Here is a 21130-nt window from a genome sequence, read left to right on the forward strand (position 1 = left end):
TCTACTACAACAAGCCCAGAGAGACTCGTTCCCCGATGAGCTAGACTGTCTACAGGGAGCAAAGCCCGTCCCATCAGACAGCAGACTGCTCCACCTAGCCCCCGAGAGCGACGCCCATGGTCTCATCAGAGTGGGTGGTCGTCTGCGGAGAGCTCCAGACTTACCGGATGACGTCAAGTACCCGATAGTCTTTTTTTTTTTTTTTTTTCTCCATTTTTCCTCCGATTTTCTCCCATCCCAATGTTAGTCGTATGCCAATTCCCAGTCCCTTCCTGGTCGCTGCGCACTTACCCCCCACAGTCAGATCATCTGGGAGAGTGGAGGCTACCACGTGCTTCCTCCGACACACGTCCAGCCAATGACCGCTTCTTTTCACCTGGCAGCGCGGATTCTCATTGAGAGGGCGTAGCGTGTGGGAGGACCACACTATCCCCCTCAAGTCCAATCCGCGCTTAGCAGGCGCCCCGACCGAACTGTAGGAGTCGCTGTTTACAACGACCCGGACCCACCCCGCCAGCTTCTCCCACCCTCTAATACAGCCAATTGTATTAGTGCAGACGGCCAGCCAAGCTGGTGACAACCCCGGAGCTGTGAGCTGGACTCGAACAGGCAAATCCAGCTCACAGCTCCGGGGCTGGTGACGAACGCAATCTCCGCTCGGCCACCTAACCGCCCCAGTACCCGATAGTCTTAAACAGCCGACACAAGGTCACAGAGCTGATCATAAAGAAATACGACGAGGATGTGCATCACGCCGGGGCAGAGAGAGTCTTCGCGGAGATCAGACCTCGTTATTGGATACTGCAAGGGAGAGAAGCAGTGCGGCGCTTCCAGCGAACCTGTCTAGACTGTCGTAAGTGGCGAGCGCAGCCCAGTATACCCCGGATGGCTGACCTACCTCCCTGTCGCCTCCAACTCGGCGACAAGCCTTTTCACTCCACCGGTATGGACTGTTTCGGCCCGCTGTATATAAAGAAAGGAAGAGGAACCGAGAAGCGGTGGGGTATTGTATTCAAATGCATGACCACCCGAGCGATGCATATAGAACTCCTTCCAACCATGAGCACAGACTCATTCCTTATGGCCTTCCGAAGATTCACATCGCGGAAAGGCAAACCGTCTATATTATTGTCTGATCACGGGACAAACTTCAAAGGCGGAGAAAGAGAGCTGAGAGAGAGCTTCCAAGCTATGGGCCCAGAACTTAAGACCCACCTCGCTCCATCCCAGATTGACTTCCAGTTTAATCCCCCGAACGCACCTCACTTCGGTGGAACTTGGGAACGAGAAGTACGTTCAATAAAGACAGCCCTGTACGCCGTGCTTGGGGCCCAGACCGTGGCGGAAGAAGTCCTAATGACAGTCCTCACGGAGATCGAGGGAGTATTGAACTCAAAGCCCCTCGGTTACGTCTCAAGTGATGTAGCAGATGTCGACCCAGTCACCCCCAACACACTCTTGATGGGGCGGCTGGACCCCGCGCTACCACAGACAATGTACAGGCCTGAAGAAGCGAACGGCCGAAGAATGTGGAGGTACAGTCAAGTATTGGCTGACAAGTTTTGGAACAGCTTCCTACTCCACTATCTACCGTCTCTACAGACCCGCCAGAAATGGGTGAAAGAGAGAGACAATTTGACAGAAGGAACAGTCGTCATGATTATCGACCAGTCACTACCCCGAGCTATGTGGCCGGCTGGCCGCGTAAGCAAAGTGATCACCGGTGCCGACGGAAAGGTCCGAGCAGCCGAAGTGCTCGTCCAAGGACGGATCTACACCCGACCCGTGGCGAGGCTAATAGAACTGTCAAGGCTCCCCGATACTATCGATGACGACCATGACCCCATGACTTTGTGAACTGCCCGACCCCTCACAACAGACATTGAGTAGTGGACAGTGCGGTTAATCTGTCTCTGCTTAGCTAATTAGGTGGGACTAATTAGGAGGCGGCTGTTACAAAGGATCAGATTAAACCGAATATATATATTTATTGATTGATATATATTGCATAGTATTTGTATATCGTTTGATATCCCTTGTATATTCCTTGTACATATACACGGAATATCCCTTTAGCCTATTACAGACCATAATATTTCATTCTCCTATTGGACAGCGGTCCACAGGCGCCGGGGCCGTGCCTCCAGAGTCAGGTTCAAAGCCACCGTCAAGACATGTCTGTACATGCCCGGCCTTGCCCAGGGATACGAGACAGAAATGAGGTTGGCACTAGATTGTTCGCCGTGCATATAAATATGGCGCAGGTGAATACAGAAGTAGAGTTACCCAATAAGTTGAAGCCTCACCCACGATACTGCGTGCGGTGAAGTATGGCCTGTTTGGCCCCAAATAGAGCATTGAGACCGCGTGCGAATTAATAACTGAATTGTCAGAGTTTGGCGCTATACCGTCGAGTGCGACATATTTCTATTAAGTCAGTAATAGTCTATTTGTGTATAGTGTATCGTGCGGCTAAAGTTCTACAGTGACCAGCATCACCAACGCTTCCTCGTATCAGCTAGAGTGCTTATCCAGGCTGGGCTGCTTTCATGGCGCTTTCACCCGAGGAGACCTAGACGAGAACCGTGTGGACATGTACACTGGATTAATCTACCCGACGACTACATAGCCCTTTGCGGCTGGATTATATTTGTTTTGGTCCTGTGATTTATGGAGCGGAGAATCGCCGACGCCTACACGTGTTGGATTTACCCTGTGAGGAGACCAGTCGAGTCTGCGCCTCAGAGAGCCTGAGGCCGGCTAGCTTTCTTCACTGTGGAGCTACAGTCTACGGAGAACAGCTGTATTCGTCTGTGGATCAAGAGACTATTGCACCGTCTCCTGTACTTGGAGTCTCCTTAGTCATCGTTGACCAGACTCTCTACTACCGACAGATCCTCTACCCCTGCTGGCTTACAACCGGGGGGACCCTTCCAGTATCTCCCGCTATATATTACTAGTGTACCATAGATGTAATTCCCTAAGATTCAGGTTGTATAATTACCTCCTGCGTAACCAGAGAATGGACATTCATTATTGATTTGCCTACGCACATTCCTTTGCCTTATAAGCGCATCCAAAGTAAAATACAGAGAAGTATATTATGTACCTTTTGCTGCAATAAATACTTGATTACACCTTTGTGTGGAACCGATTCATTGTGGGAAGTGTTCATCATATTTATATATCATGTACTGTATGGCCAGTAATTAAAGTACATAAAGCGGTAGTGGTTTAATGATACCATACTTATCAATACAGTCAGGGAATTGTACCCCTCAGTTACAGTACTGTATATTTGTATATCATAAATGTCTGGATGTAACAGTACTGTATATCTGTATGTCGTGTATGTCATAAATGTTATGATGAATTGAAAATGGGGGACCCTGATGTAAACAAGACGAAAGTCTTTCTCTGGTCTGCATCCCCTTAACAATTGTGTGTATTGAGCTGTACTGTATTGTACCCATTCTGCAATCTGTTAATAAAGTGTTCAATCAATCAATCAATCAATCAATCAATCAATCAATCAATCAGTCTGCTGAGTACACTGCAGCTAAAGTAGTTCAGGGACAGGACCAGTGTCATCTTATCGTTTTATTATTGTCATCACAGCGTACGAAAAGACCAAAACCTACAGCGCATTTCTTCTACCTACACGTCTGGTCCAGCCAGCGAACACCAGGTCGTATCCAGAAGTCACAGAATTTCATTGTTGTCCAAAAACGGCTAAAACATGTGACAGAGCTGTACTGTTTGCTTTGGGCAGTATAATTCATCATGTTAAAAACATGTGACAGAGCTGTGCTGTTTGCTTTGGGCAGTATAATTCATCATGTTAAAAACATGTGACAGAGCTGTGCTGTTTGCTTTGGGCAGTATAATTCATCATGTTAAAAACATGTGACAGAGCTGTGCTGTTTGCTTTGGGCAGTATAATTCAGCCTTGCCATTAACACATCCACCGCCAAAAACGGCTTACGGCGGGTTTCAAGGTCATGCGAATTCCGCCATTCCACGGCGTACGACGTTATTGAGATCACATTTCATTTTTTCGCCATGGTATTCATAATTCCCTCACCCACACAACCGTGCAACGCTTCAATACCGCCGCCTGGTGGATGATCAGGCGAGTTACCAAACCGGAAATGGATCTCTGGTGATCTCCGTGCATCTGGGAAATGCGTCCGGCAGTCACATATTGTTGCAGGACTCTAGACACACATCCGTGTATATGGATCGCTGCCATAACTCAATAACCGATATGATTTGGGCGTTTATTTCGCCATACAAACCGGAAATGGATCTAGTCGATCAACGTCAAATAAGTGGGATCTTTTTCCTCCAGTCTCATCGGCGAACGGTAAGAGGACAGTAACATTACTTTCAGCGTGATTGTTTATTATTATTAATGCAAACTGCTCTGATCAATATATCACCCATACTACATAAAGCATTTACTGACGATGACGGAATTATAAACGACCCCCCCCCCCCCCCCCCCCCTGTTCATCCGCGCATGATGAGTCATAACGTTTAGGCTCGTATTCAGTTGGATTTTTTAATATAGCGTGTATCACGAATAAACTGTAATCGATAATCTATATTATGCGTTTAGGCGTATAACTAGCGTTCTAGGAATTACTGCAGAAAACGATAAAAATATTTATATTTATATTCTAGACGGTATTTTCGTATGAATCTATGGATGAAAAAGTATAACGTTCCCACATCCTGAACGATAGATAATCGATGTTGAATGGGCCCATAGTAATGTCAATTTAGCAATACAATTAAAAAAGTTATAGCCCTGCAAAGAAGGTGAACATCTCCATAGGCTTAGAGTGGTGGCAGAGAGTGGTATGAGAGGGGCAAACTGCGTAGCGCAGTTAATGTGTTAACACAGGCTGTGTTGACAATAAGATAACAATAAAATGACACCAGACTTATCCTTTAAGTTTATTTTCCACCCCTGGTGTGTGTGTCTACGTGTCTGTGTGTCTGCGTGTGTGCGTCAGTCCGTCCAGTTCCCCCGTGAGCCTCGCCTCACCTCTCCCACCAACGTCAACATTATGAGCAAACAGAGAGAGAGAGGAGAACTTCAACACGGCGTCAGCGGAGGACATCAACAGGAAGCCTCAACACACCGAGACACAAACAACGCTCCCTGATTAACGCTCGTTAACTACGCACAACTGGACAAATGGATTGCTTAACCCTTTCACTGCCACACGACAGCCGGTTAACTTTCACTGTGACAATGATGGAGCATCGCCGTCGGTCGTGTGATAGTAAAAGGGCTAACCTTCTGTCGTGTGGCAGTGAAAGGGTAGAATCTGTAATGCAGTCAAAAACCAAACCGCTAGACAAAACAGCCTTTGCTTGGTGTCGCACTTTGTTTTGTTTTTGTTTTGCTCTGATAGGTTGGAGTGGAGTTGAATAGGGATAGGGGGGGGGAGGGGGGGGGGGGCACACCTCAGGCTCTGCCAAGAGAGGTCTGGAGCAATCCATAAGATAAGATATTCCTTTATTGATCCCGTTGGGGAAATTAAGGTATCATAGCAGCCTGGGGGAGGGGGGAGGGGAGGTACAGGTAGTAGAAGACATACAGGTACAGGTGACAGAATTATAGTACAGTGGAGAAGTAAAAATACAAATAGAATAAAAAGGCAGTGTAAACAATATAATTAACTCTGGGCAACAAGGTGCGATAGTGCTATAGAACACACACACACACTGTATTAACTTACTATAGAACACACACACACACACACACACACTGTAGTAACTTACTATAGAACACACACACACACACACTGTAGTAACTTACTATAGAACACACACACACACACACACTGTAGTAACTTACTATAGAACACACACACACACACACACACACACACACTGTAGTAACTTACTATAGAACACACACACACACACACACACACACACACACTGTAGTAACTTACTATAGAACACACACACACACACACACACACACACACACACACACACACACACACACACACACACTGTAGTAACTTACTATAGAACACACACACACACACACACACACACACACACACACACACACACTGTAGTAACTTACTATAGAACACACACACACACTGTAGTAACTTACTATAGAACACACACACACACACACACACACTGTAGTAACTTACTATAGAACACACACACACACACACACACACACTGTAGTAACTTACTATAGAACACACACACACACTGTAGTAACTTACTATAGAACACACACACACACACACACACACTGTAGTAACTTACTATAGAACACACACACACACTGTAGTAACTTACTATAGAACACACACACACACACACACTGTAGTAACTTACTATAGAACACACACACACACTGTAGTAACTTACTATAGAACACACACACACACACACACACACTGTAGTAACTTACTATAGAACACACACACACACACACTGTAGTAACTTACTATAGAACACACACACACACACACACACACACTGTAGTAACTTACTATAGGCTACAGAACCGGAGGTGTGGCTAACAGAAGAAAAGTAGTCCAATAGGAAAAGGAAATGTCATGTGTGTGTACACAGTAATGACAGTATAAGGCCCCCCCCCCCCCCTACAGTAATAACAGTATAAGCCCCCCCCCTACAGTAATGACAGTATAAGCCCCCCCCCCCTACAGTAATGACAGTATAAGCCCCCCCCCCCCCCCCCTACAGTAATGACAGTATAAGCCCCCCCCCCCCTACAGTAATGACAGTATAAGCCCCCCCCCCCTACAGTAATGACAGTATAAGCCCCCCCCCCTACAGTAATGACAGTATAAGCCCCCCCCCCCCCTACAGTAATGACAGTATAAGGCCCCCCCCCCCTACAGTAATGACAGTATAAGCCCCCCCCCCCTACAGTAATGACAGTATAAGCCCCCCCCCTACAGTAATGACAGTATAAGCCCCCCCCCCCCTACAGTAATGACAGTATAAGGCCCCCCCCCCCCTACAGTAATGACAGTATAAGCCCCCCCCCCCTACAGTAATGACAGTATAAGCCCCCCCCCCCCTACAGTAATGACAGTATAAGCCCCCCCCCCCCCCCCCCTACAGTAATGACAGTATAAGGCCCCCCCCCCCCCTACAGTAATGACAGTATAAGCCCCCCGCTACAGTAATGACAGTATAAGCCCCCCCCCCTACAGTAATGACAGTATAAGCCCCCCCCCTACAGTAATGACAGTATAAGGCCCCCCCCCCCCCTACAGTAATGACAGTATAAGGCCCCCCCCCCTACAGTAATGACAGTATAAGGCCCCCCCCCCCTACAGTAATGACAGTATAAGCCCCCCCCCCCCCCCCCCCCCTACAGTAATGACAGTATAAGGCCCCCCCCCCCCCCCCTACAGTAATGACAGTATAAGGCCCCCCCCCTACAGTAATGACAGTATAAGGCCCCCCCCCCCCCTACAGTAATGACAGTATAAGGCCCCCCCCCCTACAGTAATGACAGTATAAGGCCCCCCCCCCCCCCTACAGTAATGACAGTATAAGGCCCCCCCCCCCCTACAGTAATGACAGTATAAGGCCCCCCCCCCCCTACAGTAATGACAGTATAAGGCCCCCCCCCCCCCCCTACAGTAATGACAGTATAAGGCCCCCCCCCCCCTACAGTAATGACAGTATAAGGCCCCCCCCCTACAGTAATGACAGTATAAGGCCCCCCCCCCTACAGTAATGACAGTATAAGCCCCCCCCCTACAGTAATGACAGTATAAGGCCCCCCCCCCCCCCTACAGTAATGACAGTATAAGGCCCCCCCCCCCCCCCTACAGTAATGACAGTATAAGGCCCCCCCCCCCCCCTACAGTAATGACAGTATAAGCCCCCCCCCCCTACAGTAATGACAGTATAAGCGCCCCCCCCTACAGTAATGACAGTATAAGGCCCCCCCCCCTACAGTAATGACAGTATAAGCCCCCCCCCCTACAGTAATGACAGTATAAGCGCCCCCCCCTACAGTAATGACAGTATAAGGCCCCCCCCCCCTACAGTAATGACAGTATAAGCCCCCCCCCCTACAGTAATGACAGTATAAGGCCCCCCCCCCTACAGTAATGACAGTATAAGCCCCCCCCCCCTACAGTAATGACAGTATAAGCCCCCCCCCCCCTACAGTAATGACAGTATAAGGCCCCCCCCCCTACAGTAATGACAGTATAAGCCCCCCCCCCTACAGTAATGACAGTATAAGCCCCCCCCCCCCTACAGTAATGACAGTATAAGCCCCCCCCCCCTACAGTAATGACAGTATAAGCCCCCCCCCCCCTACAGTAATGACAGTATAAGCCCCCCCCCCCCCCCTACAGTAATGACAGTATAAGGCCCCCCCCCCCTACAGTAATGACAGTATAAGCCCCCCGCTACAGTAATGACAGTATAAGCCCCCCCCCCTACAGTAATGACAGTATAAGCCCCCCCCCTACAGTAATGACAGTATAAGGCCCCCCCCCCCCCCTACAGTAATGACAGTATAAGGCCCCCCCCCCTACAGTAATGACAGTATAAGGCCCCCCCCCCCCCTACAGTAATGACAGTATAAGCCCCCCCCCCTACAGTAATGACAGTATAAGGCCCCCCCCCCCCCCCCCTACAGTAATGACAGTATAAGGCCCCCCCCCCTACAGTAATGACAGTATAAGGCCCCCCCCCCCCCCTACAGTAATGACAGTATAAGGCCCCCCCCCCCCTACAGTAATGACAGTATAAGGCCCCCCCCCCCTACAGTAATGACAGTATAAGGCCCCCCCCCCCCCTACAGTAATGACAGTATAAGGCCCCCCCCCCCCCTACAGTAATGACAGTATAAAGCCCCCCCCCCCCCCTACAGTAATGACAGTATAAGGCCCCCCCCCCCTACAGTAATGACAGTATAAGGCCCCCCCCCTACAGTAATGACAGTATAAGGCCCCCCCCCCTACAGTAATGACAGTATAAGCCCCCCCCCCCTACAGTAATGACAGTATAAGGCCCCCCCCCCCCCCTACAGTAATGACAGTATAAGGCCCCCCCCCCCCCTACAGTAATGACAGTATAAGGCCCCCCCCCCCCCCTACAGTAATGACAGTATAAGCCCCCCCCCCTACAGTAATGACAGTATAAGCGCCCCCCCCTACAGTAATGACAGTATAAGGCCCCCCCCCCCCCTACAGTAATGACAGTATAAGCCCCCCCCCCCTACAGTAATGACAGTATAAGCGCCCCCCCCTACAGTAATGACAGTATAAGGCCCCCCCCCCTACAGTAATGACAGTATAAGCACCCCCCCCCCCTACAGTAATGACAGTATAAGGCCCCCCCCCCTACAGTAATGACAGTATAAGCCCCCCCCCTACAGTAATGACAGTATAAGCCCCCCCCCCCTACAGTAATGACAGTATAAGGCCCCCCCCCCCTACAGTAATGACAGTATAAGGCCCCCCCCCTACAGTAATGACAGTATAAGCCCCCCCCCCCCCTACAGTAATGACAGTATAAGGCCCCCCCCCTACAGTAATGACAGTATAAGGCCCCCCCCCTACAGTAATGACAGTATAAGGCCCCCCCCCCCTACAGTAATGACAGTATAAGGCCCCCCCCCCCCCCTACAGTAATGACAGTATAAGCCCCCCCCCCCTACAGTAATGACAGTATAAGGCCCCCCCCCCCCCCTACAGTAATGACAGTATAAGGCCCCCCCCCCCCCTACAGTAATGACAGTATAAGGCCCCCCCCCCTACAGTAATGACAGTATAAGCCCCCCCCCTACAGTAATGACAGTATAAGGGCCCCCCCCCCCCCCCCTACAGTAATGACAGTATAAGGCCCCCCCCCCCCTACAGTAATGACAGTATAAGCCCCCCCCCCCCCTACAGTAATGACAGTATAAGGCCCCCCCCCCCCTACAGTAATGACAGTATAAGCGCCCCCCCCCCCTACAGTAATGACAGTATAAGCCCCCCCCCTACAGTAATGACAGTATAAGGCCCCCCCCCTACAGTAATGACAGTATAAGGCCCCCCCCCCCCTACAGTAATGACAGTATAAGCCCCCCCCCCCTACAGTAATGACAGTATAAGGCCCCCCCCCCCTACAGTAATGACAGTATAAGGCCCCCCCCCCTACAGTAATGACAGTATAAGCCCCCCCCCCCCCCTACAGTAATGACAGTATAAGCACCCCCCCCTACAGTAATGACAGTATAAGGCCCCCCCCCCCCCCTACAGTAATGACAGTATAAGGCCCCCCCCCCTACAGTAATGACAGTATAAGGCCCCCCCCCCCTACAGTAATGACAGTATAAGCCCCCCCCCCTACAGTAATGACAGTATAAGCCCCCCCCCCCTACAGTAATGACAGTATAAGGCCCCCCCCCCCCCCTACAGTAATGACAGTATAAGCGCCCCCCCCCTCCCCCCCTACAGTAATGACAGTATAAGCCCCCCCCTACAGTAATGACAGTATAAGCCCCCCCCCCTACAGTAATGACAGTATAAGCCCCCCCCTACAGTAATGACAGTATAAGCCCCCCCCCTACAGTAATGACAGTATAAGGCCCCCCCCCCCTACAGTAATGACAGTATAAGGCCCCCCCCCCTACAGTAATGACAGTATAAGCCCCCCCCCCTACAGTAATGACAGTATAAGCCCCCCCCCCCCCTACAGTAATGACAGTATAAGCCCCCCCCCCTACAGTAATGACAGTATAAGCGCCCCCCCCTACAGTAATGACAGTATAAGGCCCCCCCCCCCCTACAGTAATGACAGTATAAGCCGCCCCCCCCCCTACAGTAATGACAGTATAAGCCCCCCCCCTACAGTAATGACAGTATAAGGCCCCCCCCCCCTACAGTAATGACAGTATAAGCCCCCCCCCCTACAGTAATGACAGTATAAGGCCCCCCCCCTACAGTAATGACAGTATAAGGCCCCCCCCCCCCTACAGTAATGACAGTATAAGGCCCCCCCCCCCTACAGTAATGACAGTATAAGCCCCCCCCCCCCCTACAGTAATGACAGTATAAGGCCCCCCCCCCTACAGTAATGACAGTATAAGCCCCCCCCCCCCCCTACAGTAATGACAGTATAAGGCCCCCCCCCTACAGTAATGACAGTATAAGGCCCCCCCCCCCTACAGTAATGACAGTATAAGCCCCCCCCCCCCCCCTACAGTAATGACAGTATAAGGCCCCCCCCCCTACAGTAATGACAGTATAAGCCCCCCCCCCCTACAGTAATGACAGTATAAGGCCCCCCCCCCCCTACAGTAATGACAGTATAAGCCCCCCCCCCCTACAGTAATGACAGTATAAGCCCCCCCCCCCCCTACAGTAATGACAGTATAAGCGCCCCCCCCCCTACAGTAATGACAGTATAAGCGCCCCCCCCCCTACAGTAATGACAGTATAAGGCCCCCCCCCCCCTACAGTAATGACAGTATAAGCCCCCCCCCCCTACAGTAATGACAGTATAAGCACCCCCCCCTACAGTAATGACAGTATAAGGCCCCCCCCCCCTACAGTAATGACAGTATAAGGCCCCCCCCCCCTACAGTAATGACAGTATAAGCCCCCCCCCCCCCTACAGTAATGACAGTATAAGGCCCCCCCCCCCCCTACAGTAATGACAGTATAAGGCCCCCCCCCCCCTACAGTAATGACAGTATAAGCGCCCCCCCCTACAGTAATGACAGTATAAGCCCCCCCCCCCTACAGTAATGACAGTATAAGGCCCCCCCCCCCCCTACAGTAATGACAGTATAAGCGCCCCCCCCTACAGTAATGACAGTATAAGCCCCCCCCCCCCTACAGTAATGACAGTATAAGCCCCCCCCCCTACAGTAATGACAATATAAGCCCCCCCCCCCCCTACAGTAATGACAGTATAAGGCCCCCCCCCCTACAGTAATGACAGTATAAGCCCCCCCCCCCCCCCTACAGTAATGACAGTATAAGGCCCCCCCCCCTACAGTAATGACAGTATAAGGCCCCCCCCCCCCTACAGTAATGACAGTATAAGCCCCCCCCCCCCTACAGTAATGACAGTATAAGGCCCCCCCCCCCCCCTACAGTAATGACAGTATAAGCGCCCCCCCCCTACAGTAATGACAGTATAAGCGCCCCCCCCTACAGTAATGACAGTATAAGCGCCCCCCCCTACAGTAATGACAGTATAAGGCCCCCCCCTACAGTAATGACAGTATAAGCCCCCCCTCTACAGTAATGACAGTATAAGCCCCCCCCCCCCCTACAGTAATGACAGTATAAGCCCCCCCCCCTACAGTAATGACAGTATAAGGCCCCCCCCCTACAGTAATGACAGTATAAGGCCCCCCCCCCCTACAGTAATGACAGTATAAGGCCCCCCCCCCTACAGTAATGACAGTATAAGGCCCCCCCCCCCTACAGTAATGACAGTATAAGCCCCCCCCCCCCTACAGTAATGACAGTATAAGCGCCCCCCCCCCTGGCCCCTGTTACCGGTCCTGCTCAGCCTCCAGCGCCGGACGTGCTGCTCCCCCGTGGGGGGCGGGTGGTCAGGCGGTGTGTCGCCCCCTCTGCCCCCCCCATGCCGGAGGAGCCCCCCCCCCCGGCGCCAGTCCCTCTGCGTGCCCGGCGTGCCCGCTGCTGCCACTGCGGCTCTTCTGTCTGGTGGCGGCGGCGGCTGGTCTGCTGTGGTCCGTGCCGTCACCCAGGTCCCCCCCCTCCGCCATGTCATCCCCCAGCAGCGGGGCGACCACCTCGCAGCCCCCTGGCATCTTGAGGAGGCGTGAGTGAGTGAGTGAAAACTTTATTAACAGATTGCAGAATGGGTACAGTACAGTACGGCTCAATACACACAACTGTTAAGGGGATGCAGACCAGAGAAAGACTTTCGTCTTGTAACTTATTCAGTTACACACCAAGTCCACCACAAAGGCTTTTTTTATTATTATTATTTTTTTAGGCTGCATTACATTTAGTCTGACATGTGGGGTTGGAGTCGAGTGGCGTCGACAGACTCGCCAGATACTTTTTATATTAATTGAATTTCATAAATAACAGAGCTAATGATGCTAATGATGGAGCATCGCCGTCGGTTGTGTGATAGTAAAGGGCTATAACCTTCTGTATTGTCACAGTGAAAGGGTTAACAGGACTAATAATCTGCCAGATGGCGTCGGTCGGCAGCCAGAAACAGCAGCCATTATTATTATTATTATTATTATTATTATTATTATTATTATTATTATTATTATTATTATTATTATTATTATTAATGTGTCATCATTACTCGTTTGTTCTGTTGGGCCAGAAATACAACTGTGGGTGATCATGACTTTAACCCCTTCACTGCTGCCACACTACCAAAACGGTTAACCCTTTCACTGCGACAATACACTATAAGGTTAACCCTTTCACTGCCACAACAGCCAGGTTAACCCTTTCACTGCTGCCACACTACCAAAACGGTTAACCCTTTCACTGGGACAATACACTATAAGGTTAACCCTTTCACTGCCACAACAGCCAGGTTAACCCTTTCACTGCTGCCACACTACCAAAACGGTTAACCCTTTCACTGCGACAATACACTAAGGTTAACCCTTTCACTGCCACAACAGCCAGGTTAACCCTTTCACTGCTGCCACACTACCAAAACGGTTAACCCTTTCACTGCGACAATACACTAAGGTTAACCCTTTCACTGCTGCCACACTACCAAAACGGTTAACCCTTTCACTGCGACAACACACAGAAGGTTAACCCATTCACTGCCACACGACAGGTTAACCCTTTACTATCACACAAGATCATGACTTTAACCCTTTCACTGCTGCCACACTACCAAAACGGTTAACCCTGCTTTCACTGCGACAATACACAGAAGGCGGTTAACCCCTTCACTGTCACACGACAGAAGGTTAACCCTTTACTATCACACAACCGACGGTTATGTGATAGTAAAGGGTTAACCTTCGGTCGTGTGACAGTGAAAGGGTTAAAACTGCCGTTGAATATTTAATTCGTTGCGGTTATGTATGGTTCGAGTACACACGCACGCGCGCACGCACACACACCTGTGCCTTATTATTGGTGTGTCGTCAGCGGCAGCCGCTTACCTGGAAGTTACGGGGAAACTCGGTCTGCTTAGTGCTTAGAGTCAGCGTCTATCGACAATCCAATACATTCCTACTACAACTAACTGTATATATACTTCATCTTTCATCATAACACTGTATATTTATCCAACTCTCCACAGGATTCCGCAACAGACGCTCTTTGACGGCTCGGCTCCCAAGGACCTCCCACACACGGGCTGCTGGTGCAGTTACAAGGTCGAGCCACGTGGGGAGCCCTTGATTGATTGATTGAAAACTTTATTAACAGATTGCAGAATGGGTACAATACAGTACAGCTCAATACACACAATTGTTAAGGGGATGCAGACCAGAGAAAGACTTTCGTCTTGTTTACATCAGGGTCCCCCATTTTCAATTCATCCGGACATATATGACATACATGACATACATATAGTCAGTACTGCTACATCTATACATTTATGACATACCAGATTTGCAAATACAGTACTGTTTGTGATACAGAAGGAGTCAAGAAAAGGGAGTATATACATTTGACGTAGAAACTGTACATTGGAGGAGGTTGGGTGGGGGGGGTTGGGTACATTGGGATATTGACAACCATACTGGGTAATTTACATTGGAGGTGGTTGGGGGGGGCACACTGTATAAACAAGCAAAACTGTACATTGAGGGGGGGACACTGTACAAACAAACAAAAAATTGTACATTGGACTATTGACAAAACCATACTAGGTAAATTACTGTACATTGGAGGGGGTTGGGTTAGGATATTTACAGGGGCCAGTGTTGAATTGCAGTCTCCCGTAGGTGTCCCTTGAGAGAGGTTTTGAAAGTGGGTAGTGATCCACATTCCTTTACAGCTTTGGGTAGGGCGTTCCACATTGATGTGGCATAATTGCGAAACGTGTTTAGTCCCTTATTTGAGCCGAATCTGGGTTTAACATGATTTGTGGAGCTCCCTCTGGTGTTGTGATCGTGGTATTCACTGACCTTTGGGAAGTATTTTGACATGTACATGGGTACCTTGGTCGTGTAGTGTATCTTGTAGACCAGGCCCATTGCAAGTTGCTGTACTCTGTCGTCTACTCTAAGCCATCCTAGGTTGTCAAAGTGGGCAGGGGTGAGGTGGGTTCTAGGAGTAAGGTCAAGCAGTAGTCTGACCAGTTTGTTTTGAGATGTTTGTAATTTTGTTTTTAGCGCCTTTGAGGTGCTTTGGTACCATGAGGTGCAAGCATAGTCGTAGTACCCCTGAATGAGTGCTCCTGCCAGTCTTCAGGGTATTCTTGTTTACCAGAGAGGAGATCCGGTACAAGAATCGAGTTCGTTGGTTGACTTTTTTTATTACATTGGATGCCATTTTGTCACAGGAGAGATTAGCCTCTAGGATGGAACCCAGGTAGGTAATTTCATCTTTCCTTGTGACAATATTGTCACCCACTGTAACTGAGAAGCCGTCGGTCTTGCTGAGTTTGTTATTTGAACCGAAGAGAATGGACTCTGTTTTGTCCATGTGTAATGATAGTTTGTTATCAGCGAGCCATATGCAGATTCTGCCTAGTTCCGAGCTGAGGGTTTTTTCAACCTGTAACTTGTTCTTGTCAGAGACCAGCAGGGCTGAGTCGTCCGCAAACAGGAACAAGTTGCAGTCACAAGCTGACGACATGTCATTTGCATAAATTAGGAACAGTAGCGGTCCTAGTATGCTTCCTTGTGGAACACCACAGCTCACTGTGAGGGGGGGGGGGGGGATAGGGTACCGTTTACCTCCACCATCTGTTCCCTCCCCTCAAGGTAGGATTGCATCCAGCTCACTGATAGACTATCAAAACCAATTGCTTTTAGCTTGTCAATCAGAATGGAGTGATTGACCGTGTCAAAGGCCTTTTGTAGGTCCAGCATGACCATGCCGCAGTATTTGCCTGCGTCCACCTCTTGTTTGATGTGGTCATTCAAATAGAGAAGGCATTCACCTTCAGTTTGTTATCAGCGAGCCATATGCAGATTCTGCCTAGTTCCGAGCTGAGGGTTTTTTCAACCTGTAACTTGTTCTTGTCAGAGACCAGCAGGGCTGAGTCGTCCGCAAACAGGAACAAGTTGCAGTCACAAGCTGACGACATGTCATTTGCATAAATTAGGAACAGTAGCGGTCCTAGTATGCTTCCTTGTGGAACACCACAGCTCACTGAGGGGGGGGGATAGGGTACCGTTTACCTCCACCATCTGTTCCCTCCCCTCAAGGTAGGATTGCATCCAGCTCACTGATAGACTATCAAAACCAATTGCTTTTAGCTTGTCAATCAGAATGGAGTGATTGACCGTGTCAAAGGCCTTTTGTAGGTCCAGCATGACCATGCCGCAGTATTTGCCTGCGTCCACCTCTTGTTTGATGTGGTCATTCAAATAGAGAAGGCCTTCACCAACACTGGATCTTTATATCAGCTAATGTTTATTAAAACATTCTAATCTTGTGTACTGTTATATTATTAATATAACCGTTATTACAATACTACTGATGAGAAGAGTGTGGTGATTACCGACACAACAACATTCAAGGAATAAACAACAGCCAACTTTTAAACAAAATACTTTTTTTTATTCACAAGGCTGTTTTTTTTAGTTGACATGAATGAAAATATCCTTCAAATAAGAACTAAATGACCTCCTTTTGTAAGTGTCATCATCTCCTTTATCCCACTGCAGAGAAGTGGAAATGTTTCATTCAATCTGTTTGGAATCTTACTTTATAATAATAGAGTATGAACATAGTCCAATGAGAGGTTACTAGTACAGACAAAAACAAACCTCCCTTCCTCAACAACTGTACAGCAATACCAAGACGGGTGGTAAAAAATAAAATGAAAATAAAAAAAGTGCACAAAAAAACACAAAATAAATATGATCATTTTAGATCAGAAGACTGTAAGAGCTTAACTGGGTGCAGCTGTCATGAATTCAAAACCCAATGCGTCTCCGCAAAAATAATTTATGAATCAACACGGTCCCTAACTAGTGAATCCCATTCAGTTCCACTGGTGGAAATGGGCCATGAAACTGGCAAATGCTGTTAATACCAGAAGGTCTTAACCCTTTCACTGCCACACGACAGAAGGTTAACCCTTTACTATCACACAACCGACGCGGAGCTAATGATGCTAATGATGGAGCATCGCCGTCGGTTGTGTGATAGTAAAGGGCTAACCTTCTGTATTGTCACAGTGAAAGGGTTAACCGGCTGCGTGTAGCCTTTTTACAACGCATCCGCGTTTCCGGCGCTCTGATTGGCCAGGTCATGTGACATGTGCGCCCAATAGCGTGTTTGCCCATTTCCGCGTCGAACAGCCTGCAAACTACCTGGCGTTCTATCGCCCTGCTCTAAGACAAACTCTAACCTTAACCAACTTCGAAGAGTGCCTAAGCTTAACCAGTGTAGAAACTTGCCGTCCCACGATTGGCGCTCATGTCACATGACCTGGCCAATCAGAGCGCAAAACGGGACCCCGGAAACGGCGATGCGTTGTAAAAAGGCTTCAAGCTAACCGGCTGTCGTGTGGCAGTGAAAGGGTTAAGATATTATCATAACAACACAATATTACAGGAGGAAGAGACTCCGGCTCCGACACAGACAGGGTATTATTATTATTATTATTATTATTATTATTATTATTATTATTATTATTATTATTATTATTATTATTATTATTATTATTATTATTATTATTATTATTATCCTAAGCTAATGTTCAGATCACTGCAGGGAGTCAGATCTGTTATTGTGTGAAACGGCACACATCGCATTGGAATCTGAATCTTTTTTTATTCTGATTTGGGCCACTTTCACATGTGGTCTTAACCCTTTCACTGCGACAATACAGAAGGTTAACCCCTTTCACTGCCACACGACAAAGGGTTAACCCTTTCACTACCACGCGCAGTGAGAGGTTAACCGTCTGTAGTGTGGTAGTGAAAGGGTTAACCTTCTGTAGTGTGGTAGTGAAAGGGTTAAGTTAACCTTCTGTAGTGTGGTAGTGAAAGGGTTAACCGTCTGTAGTGTGGTAGTGAAAGGGTTAACCTTCTGTAGTGTGGTAGTGAAAGGGTTCAAATCAGATACAGAAGAAGACCATTTCTCACATCCATCATCATTATTGTTCCACGCGGGTGGGTTCACGAACATTAAAAGCCAGATCTGAGCAATAAAAAGACTTGAGCACTAAGGCCTGCAGTGTGAACGAAGACATTAGAGGTCAATCTAAACACTTTCAAAAGGTTCAACTTCATACCCTGTGTAGTTTTTGCACCGGTCTCTCGTTGGCCTTTATTGACTCCATTTAAGCCACTCCACTTACTCCCATTATCTGTCATGTCAGTGACGCTAATGATTACAATGTCTGAAAGGACTGTGGTTGAAATGGTTTTATACCCCACTGTCATTGTCCCGCCTTCTCCTGCTGCCCCATTCGCCCGCTGTCATTGTCCCGCCTTCTCCTGCTGCCCCATTCGCCCGCTGTCATCGTCCCGCCTTCTCCTGCTGCCCCATTCGCCCGCTGTCATCGTCCCGCCTTCTCCTGCTGCCCCATTCGCCCACTCCTCATCAATTCCCTGAGCAACGTCAGGCCCAGGTTGTGACCGTCGGCCCCGCCTGCGTCCAATAAACATTTCAAATACCCCGTCTCTGTACCAGAGACTTTAGCGTGAACAAAAGAAAACATCTCCTCAGACTGGTGGTGTGAGCGTTGTTTTTAGATGCTGAACAATAAAACAGGGAATTTAAATAGAAATCACAACAGTGCAAAATCAAAATTGCAATATTTGCTGAAAAACGTGTGCCAGAATAGCATTCTAAATTAAATATCGTAGTGCTGAAGAGATGCTCTGGCCTACAAATCGTATTCTACAGACAGAAGAAAACATCGGTTATCTCTCTAAATGAATCGCAATATATATTTTCCCATATCGTTCAGCCCTAATTATATTTTTCACCTACATGGGGTGGAACAGTGGGGCGAATAGGACAGGGAGAGGATCTGAAGCAGTGACGGTCCTAAGAGCTCGACGCAGAGAGATCAAAAGAACAGGCTTCAAATAATTCCCAACTCTCCCCTTAAAAAAGGAGACATAATATGGAAAATGGGGTTTTCCTTATGGATTTGGCCGTCTGAAACGTTTTTTTTTTTTTTTTCCTCCATTTTCCTCCGATTTTCTCCCATCCCAATGTTAGTCGTATGCCAATTCCCAGTCCCTTCCTGGTCGCTGCGCTTTACCCCCCACAGTCAGATCATTTGGGAGAGTGGAGGCTACCACGTGCTTCCTCCGACACACGTCCAGCCAATCACCGCTTCTTTTCACCTGGCAGCGCGGATTCTCATTGAGAGGGCGTAGCGTGTGGGAGGACCACACTATCCCCCTCACGTCCAATCCGCGCTTAGCAGGCGCCCCGACCGAACTGTAGGAGTCGCTGTTTACAACGACCCGGACCCACCCCGCCAGCTTCTCCCACCCTCTGATACAGCCAATTGTATCAGTGCAGACGGCCAGCCAAGCTGGTGACAACCCCGGAGCTGTGAGCTGGATTCGAACAGGCGAACCAAGCTCACAGCTCCGGGGCTGGTGACGAACGCAATCTCCGCTCGACCACCTAACCGCCTGAAACGTTGTTTTAACTCTACAGTCTGAAACGTTGTTTTAACTCTACAGTCTGACGCGTTGTTTTAACTCTACAGTCTGACACGTTGTTTTAACTCTACAGTCTGAAACGTTGTTTTAACTCTACAGTCTGAAGCGTTGTTTTAACTCTACAGTCTGACACGTTGTTTTAACTCTACAGTCTGAAGCGTTGTTTTAACTCTACAGTCTGACACGTTGTTTTAACTCTACAGTCTGAAACGTTGTTTTAACTCTACAGTCTGACGCGTTGTTTTAACTCTACAGTCTGACACGTTGTTTTAACTCTACAGTCTGAAACGTTGTTTTAACTCTACAGTCTGAAGCGTTGTTTTAACTCTACAGTCTGACACGTTGTTTTAACTCTACAGTCTGAAGCGTTGTTTTAACTCTACAGTCTGACACGTTGTTTTAACTCTACAGTCTGACACCTTGTTTTAACTCTACAGTCTGACACGTTGTTTTAACTCTACAGTCTGAAACGTTGTTTTAACTCTACAGTCTGAAGCGTTGTTTTAACTCTACAGTCTGAAGCGTTGTTTTAACTCTACAGTAACACGACACACGGCCAGGGTTTTTAAGGCTTCCGATTAACGAGACTAATAAACAAGCTGTTCAGAATTACTGCCCTTTGTTCAGGAGTCTGACTGACTGGATTCAAGTAAGTCGTATACAATTGTTGAAGAGATGCATAATATGTCCCCTTTAACCCTTTCACTACCACACTACCAAAGGGTTAACCCTTTCACCGCGACAATACAGAAGGTTAACCCTTCCACTACCGCACCCTTTGGTAGTGTGGTAGTGAAAGGGTTAACCTGCTGCAGTGTGGTAGTGAAGGGGTTGAGGTGAGTGTAACGCTAAGTCTTCCTGGGCTGCAGCCGGGGCTCTCGTCAGTCACTGTCGTACTCCTCTATGAGCAGCTCCCCCTCCTCCTCCAGGGCCGCGGCGGTGGTGGGCGTCGGCTGGCTGGGGGGCAGCTCTCCCTCCGTCCGCTGGCTGTCGGGCAGGAGGGGCTCCGTGGAGGGCTCCGCCGGGTCTCCTCCTCCCGCCGGGTCCCCAGAGAGAGCGCTGGAAGCTGGGGCCGCCGCGTGGCCTTCCTCCTCCTCGCTGTCGAGCTCCAGCATGCCTGGCTCTTTGTCCGCCAAGGCCTCCAGCTTCAGCCTGGGGGAACAGCAGAGCACGGGCTGAAGGAGTGCGTTTACGTTGATGTTCTGGATACTAGCTAATGTCCCGGTTAACGTGCACGTTGATGTTCTGGATACTAGCTAATGTCCCGGTTAACGTGCACGTTGATGTTCTGGATACTAGCTAATGTCCCGGTTA

The 21130-nt window shown here is 48.9% G+C and overlaps 2 protein-coding genes across 3 annotated transcripts in view; both read right to left on the bottom strand.

The window, feature by feature from the left end:
- ccdc125 (coiled-coil domain containing 125) overlaps window positions 1-14300 on the bottom strand; it is a 113821-nt gene extending 99521 nt beyond the window's left edge. For both annotated transcript variants that reach the window (XM_084325582.1, XM_084325581.1), the window contains exons 1-2: window positions 14165-14300; window positions 12543-12820 (exon numbers count right to left, since the gene is read on the bottom strand). In XM_084325582.1, coding sequence (XP_084181708.1) covers window positions 12543-12780 — 238 coding nt within the window. In that variant the 5' untranslated portion in view covers window positions 12781-12820; window positions 14165-14300. The remainder of the gene's footprint in view (window positions 1-12542; window positions 12821-14164) is intronic.
- Window positions 14301-19870: 5570 nt separating this feature from the next.
- Window positions 19871-21130, bottom strand: part of rad17 (RAD17 checkpoint clamp loader component) — a 37911-nt gene continuing 36651 nt past the window's right edge. The window contains exon 10 of the mRNA XM_084338150.1: window positions 19871-21029. Within this exon, the coding sequence (XP_084194276.1) occupies window positions 20698-21029 (332 nt within the window). The 3' untranslated portion in view covers window positions 19871-20697. The remainder of the gene's footprint in view (window positions 21030-21130) is intronic.

Source organism: Notolepis coatsorum (genome assembly GCF_963971535.1).
Source record: "Notolepis coatsorum genome assembly, chromosome: 1".
NCBI classification, from domain to species: Eukaryota; Metazoa; Chordata; class Actinopteri; order Aulopiformes; family Paralepididae; genus Notolepis; species Notolepis coatsorum.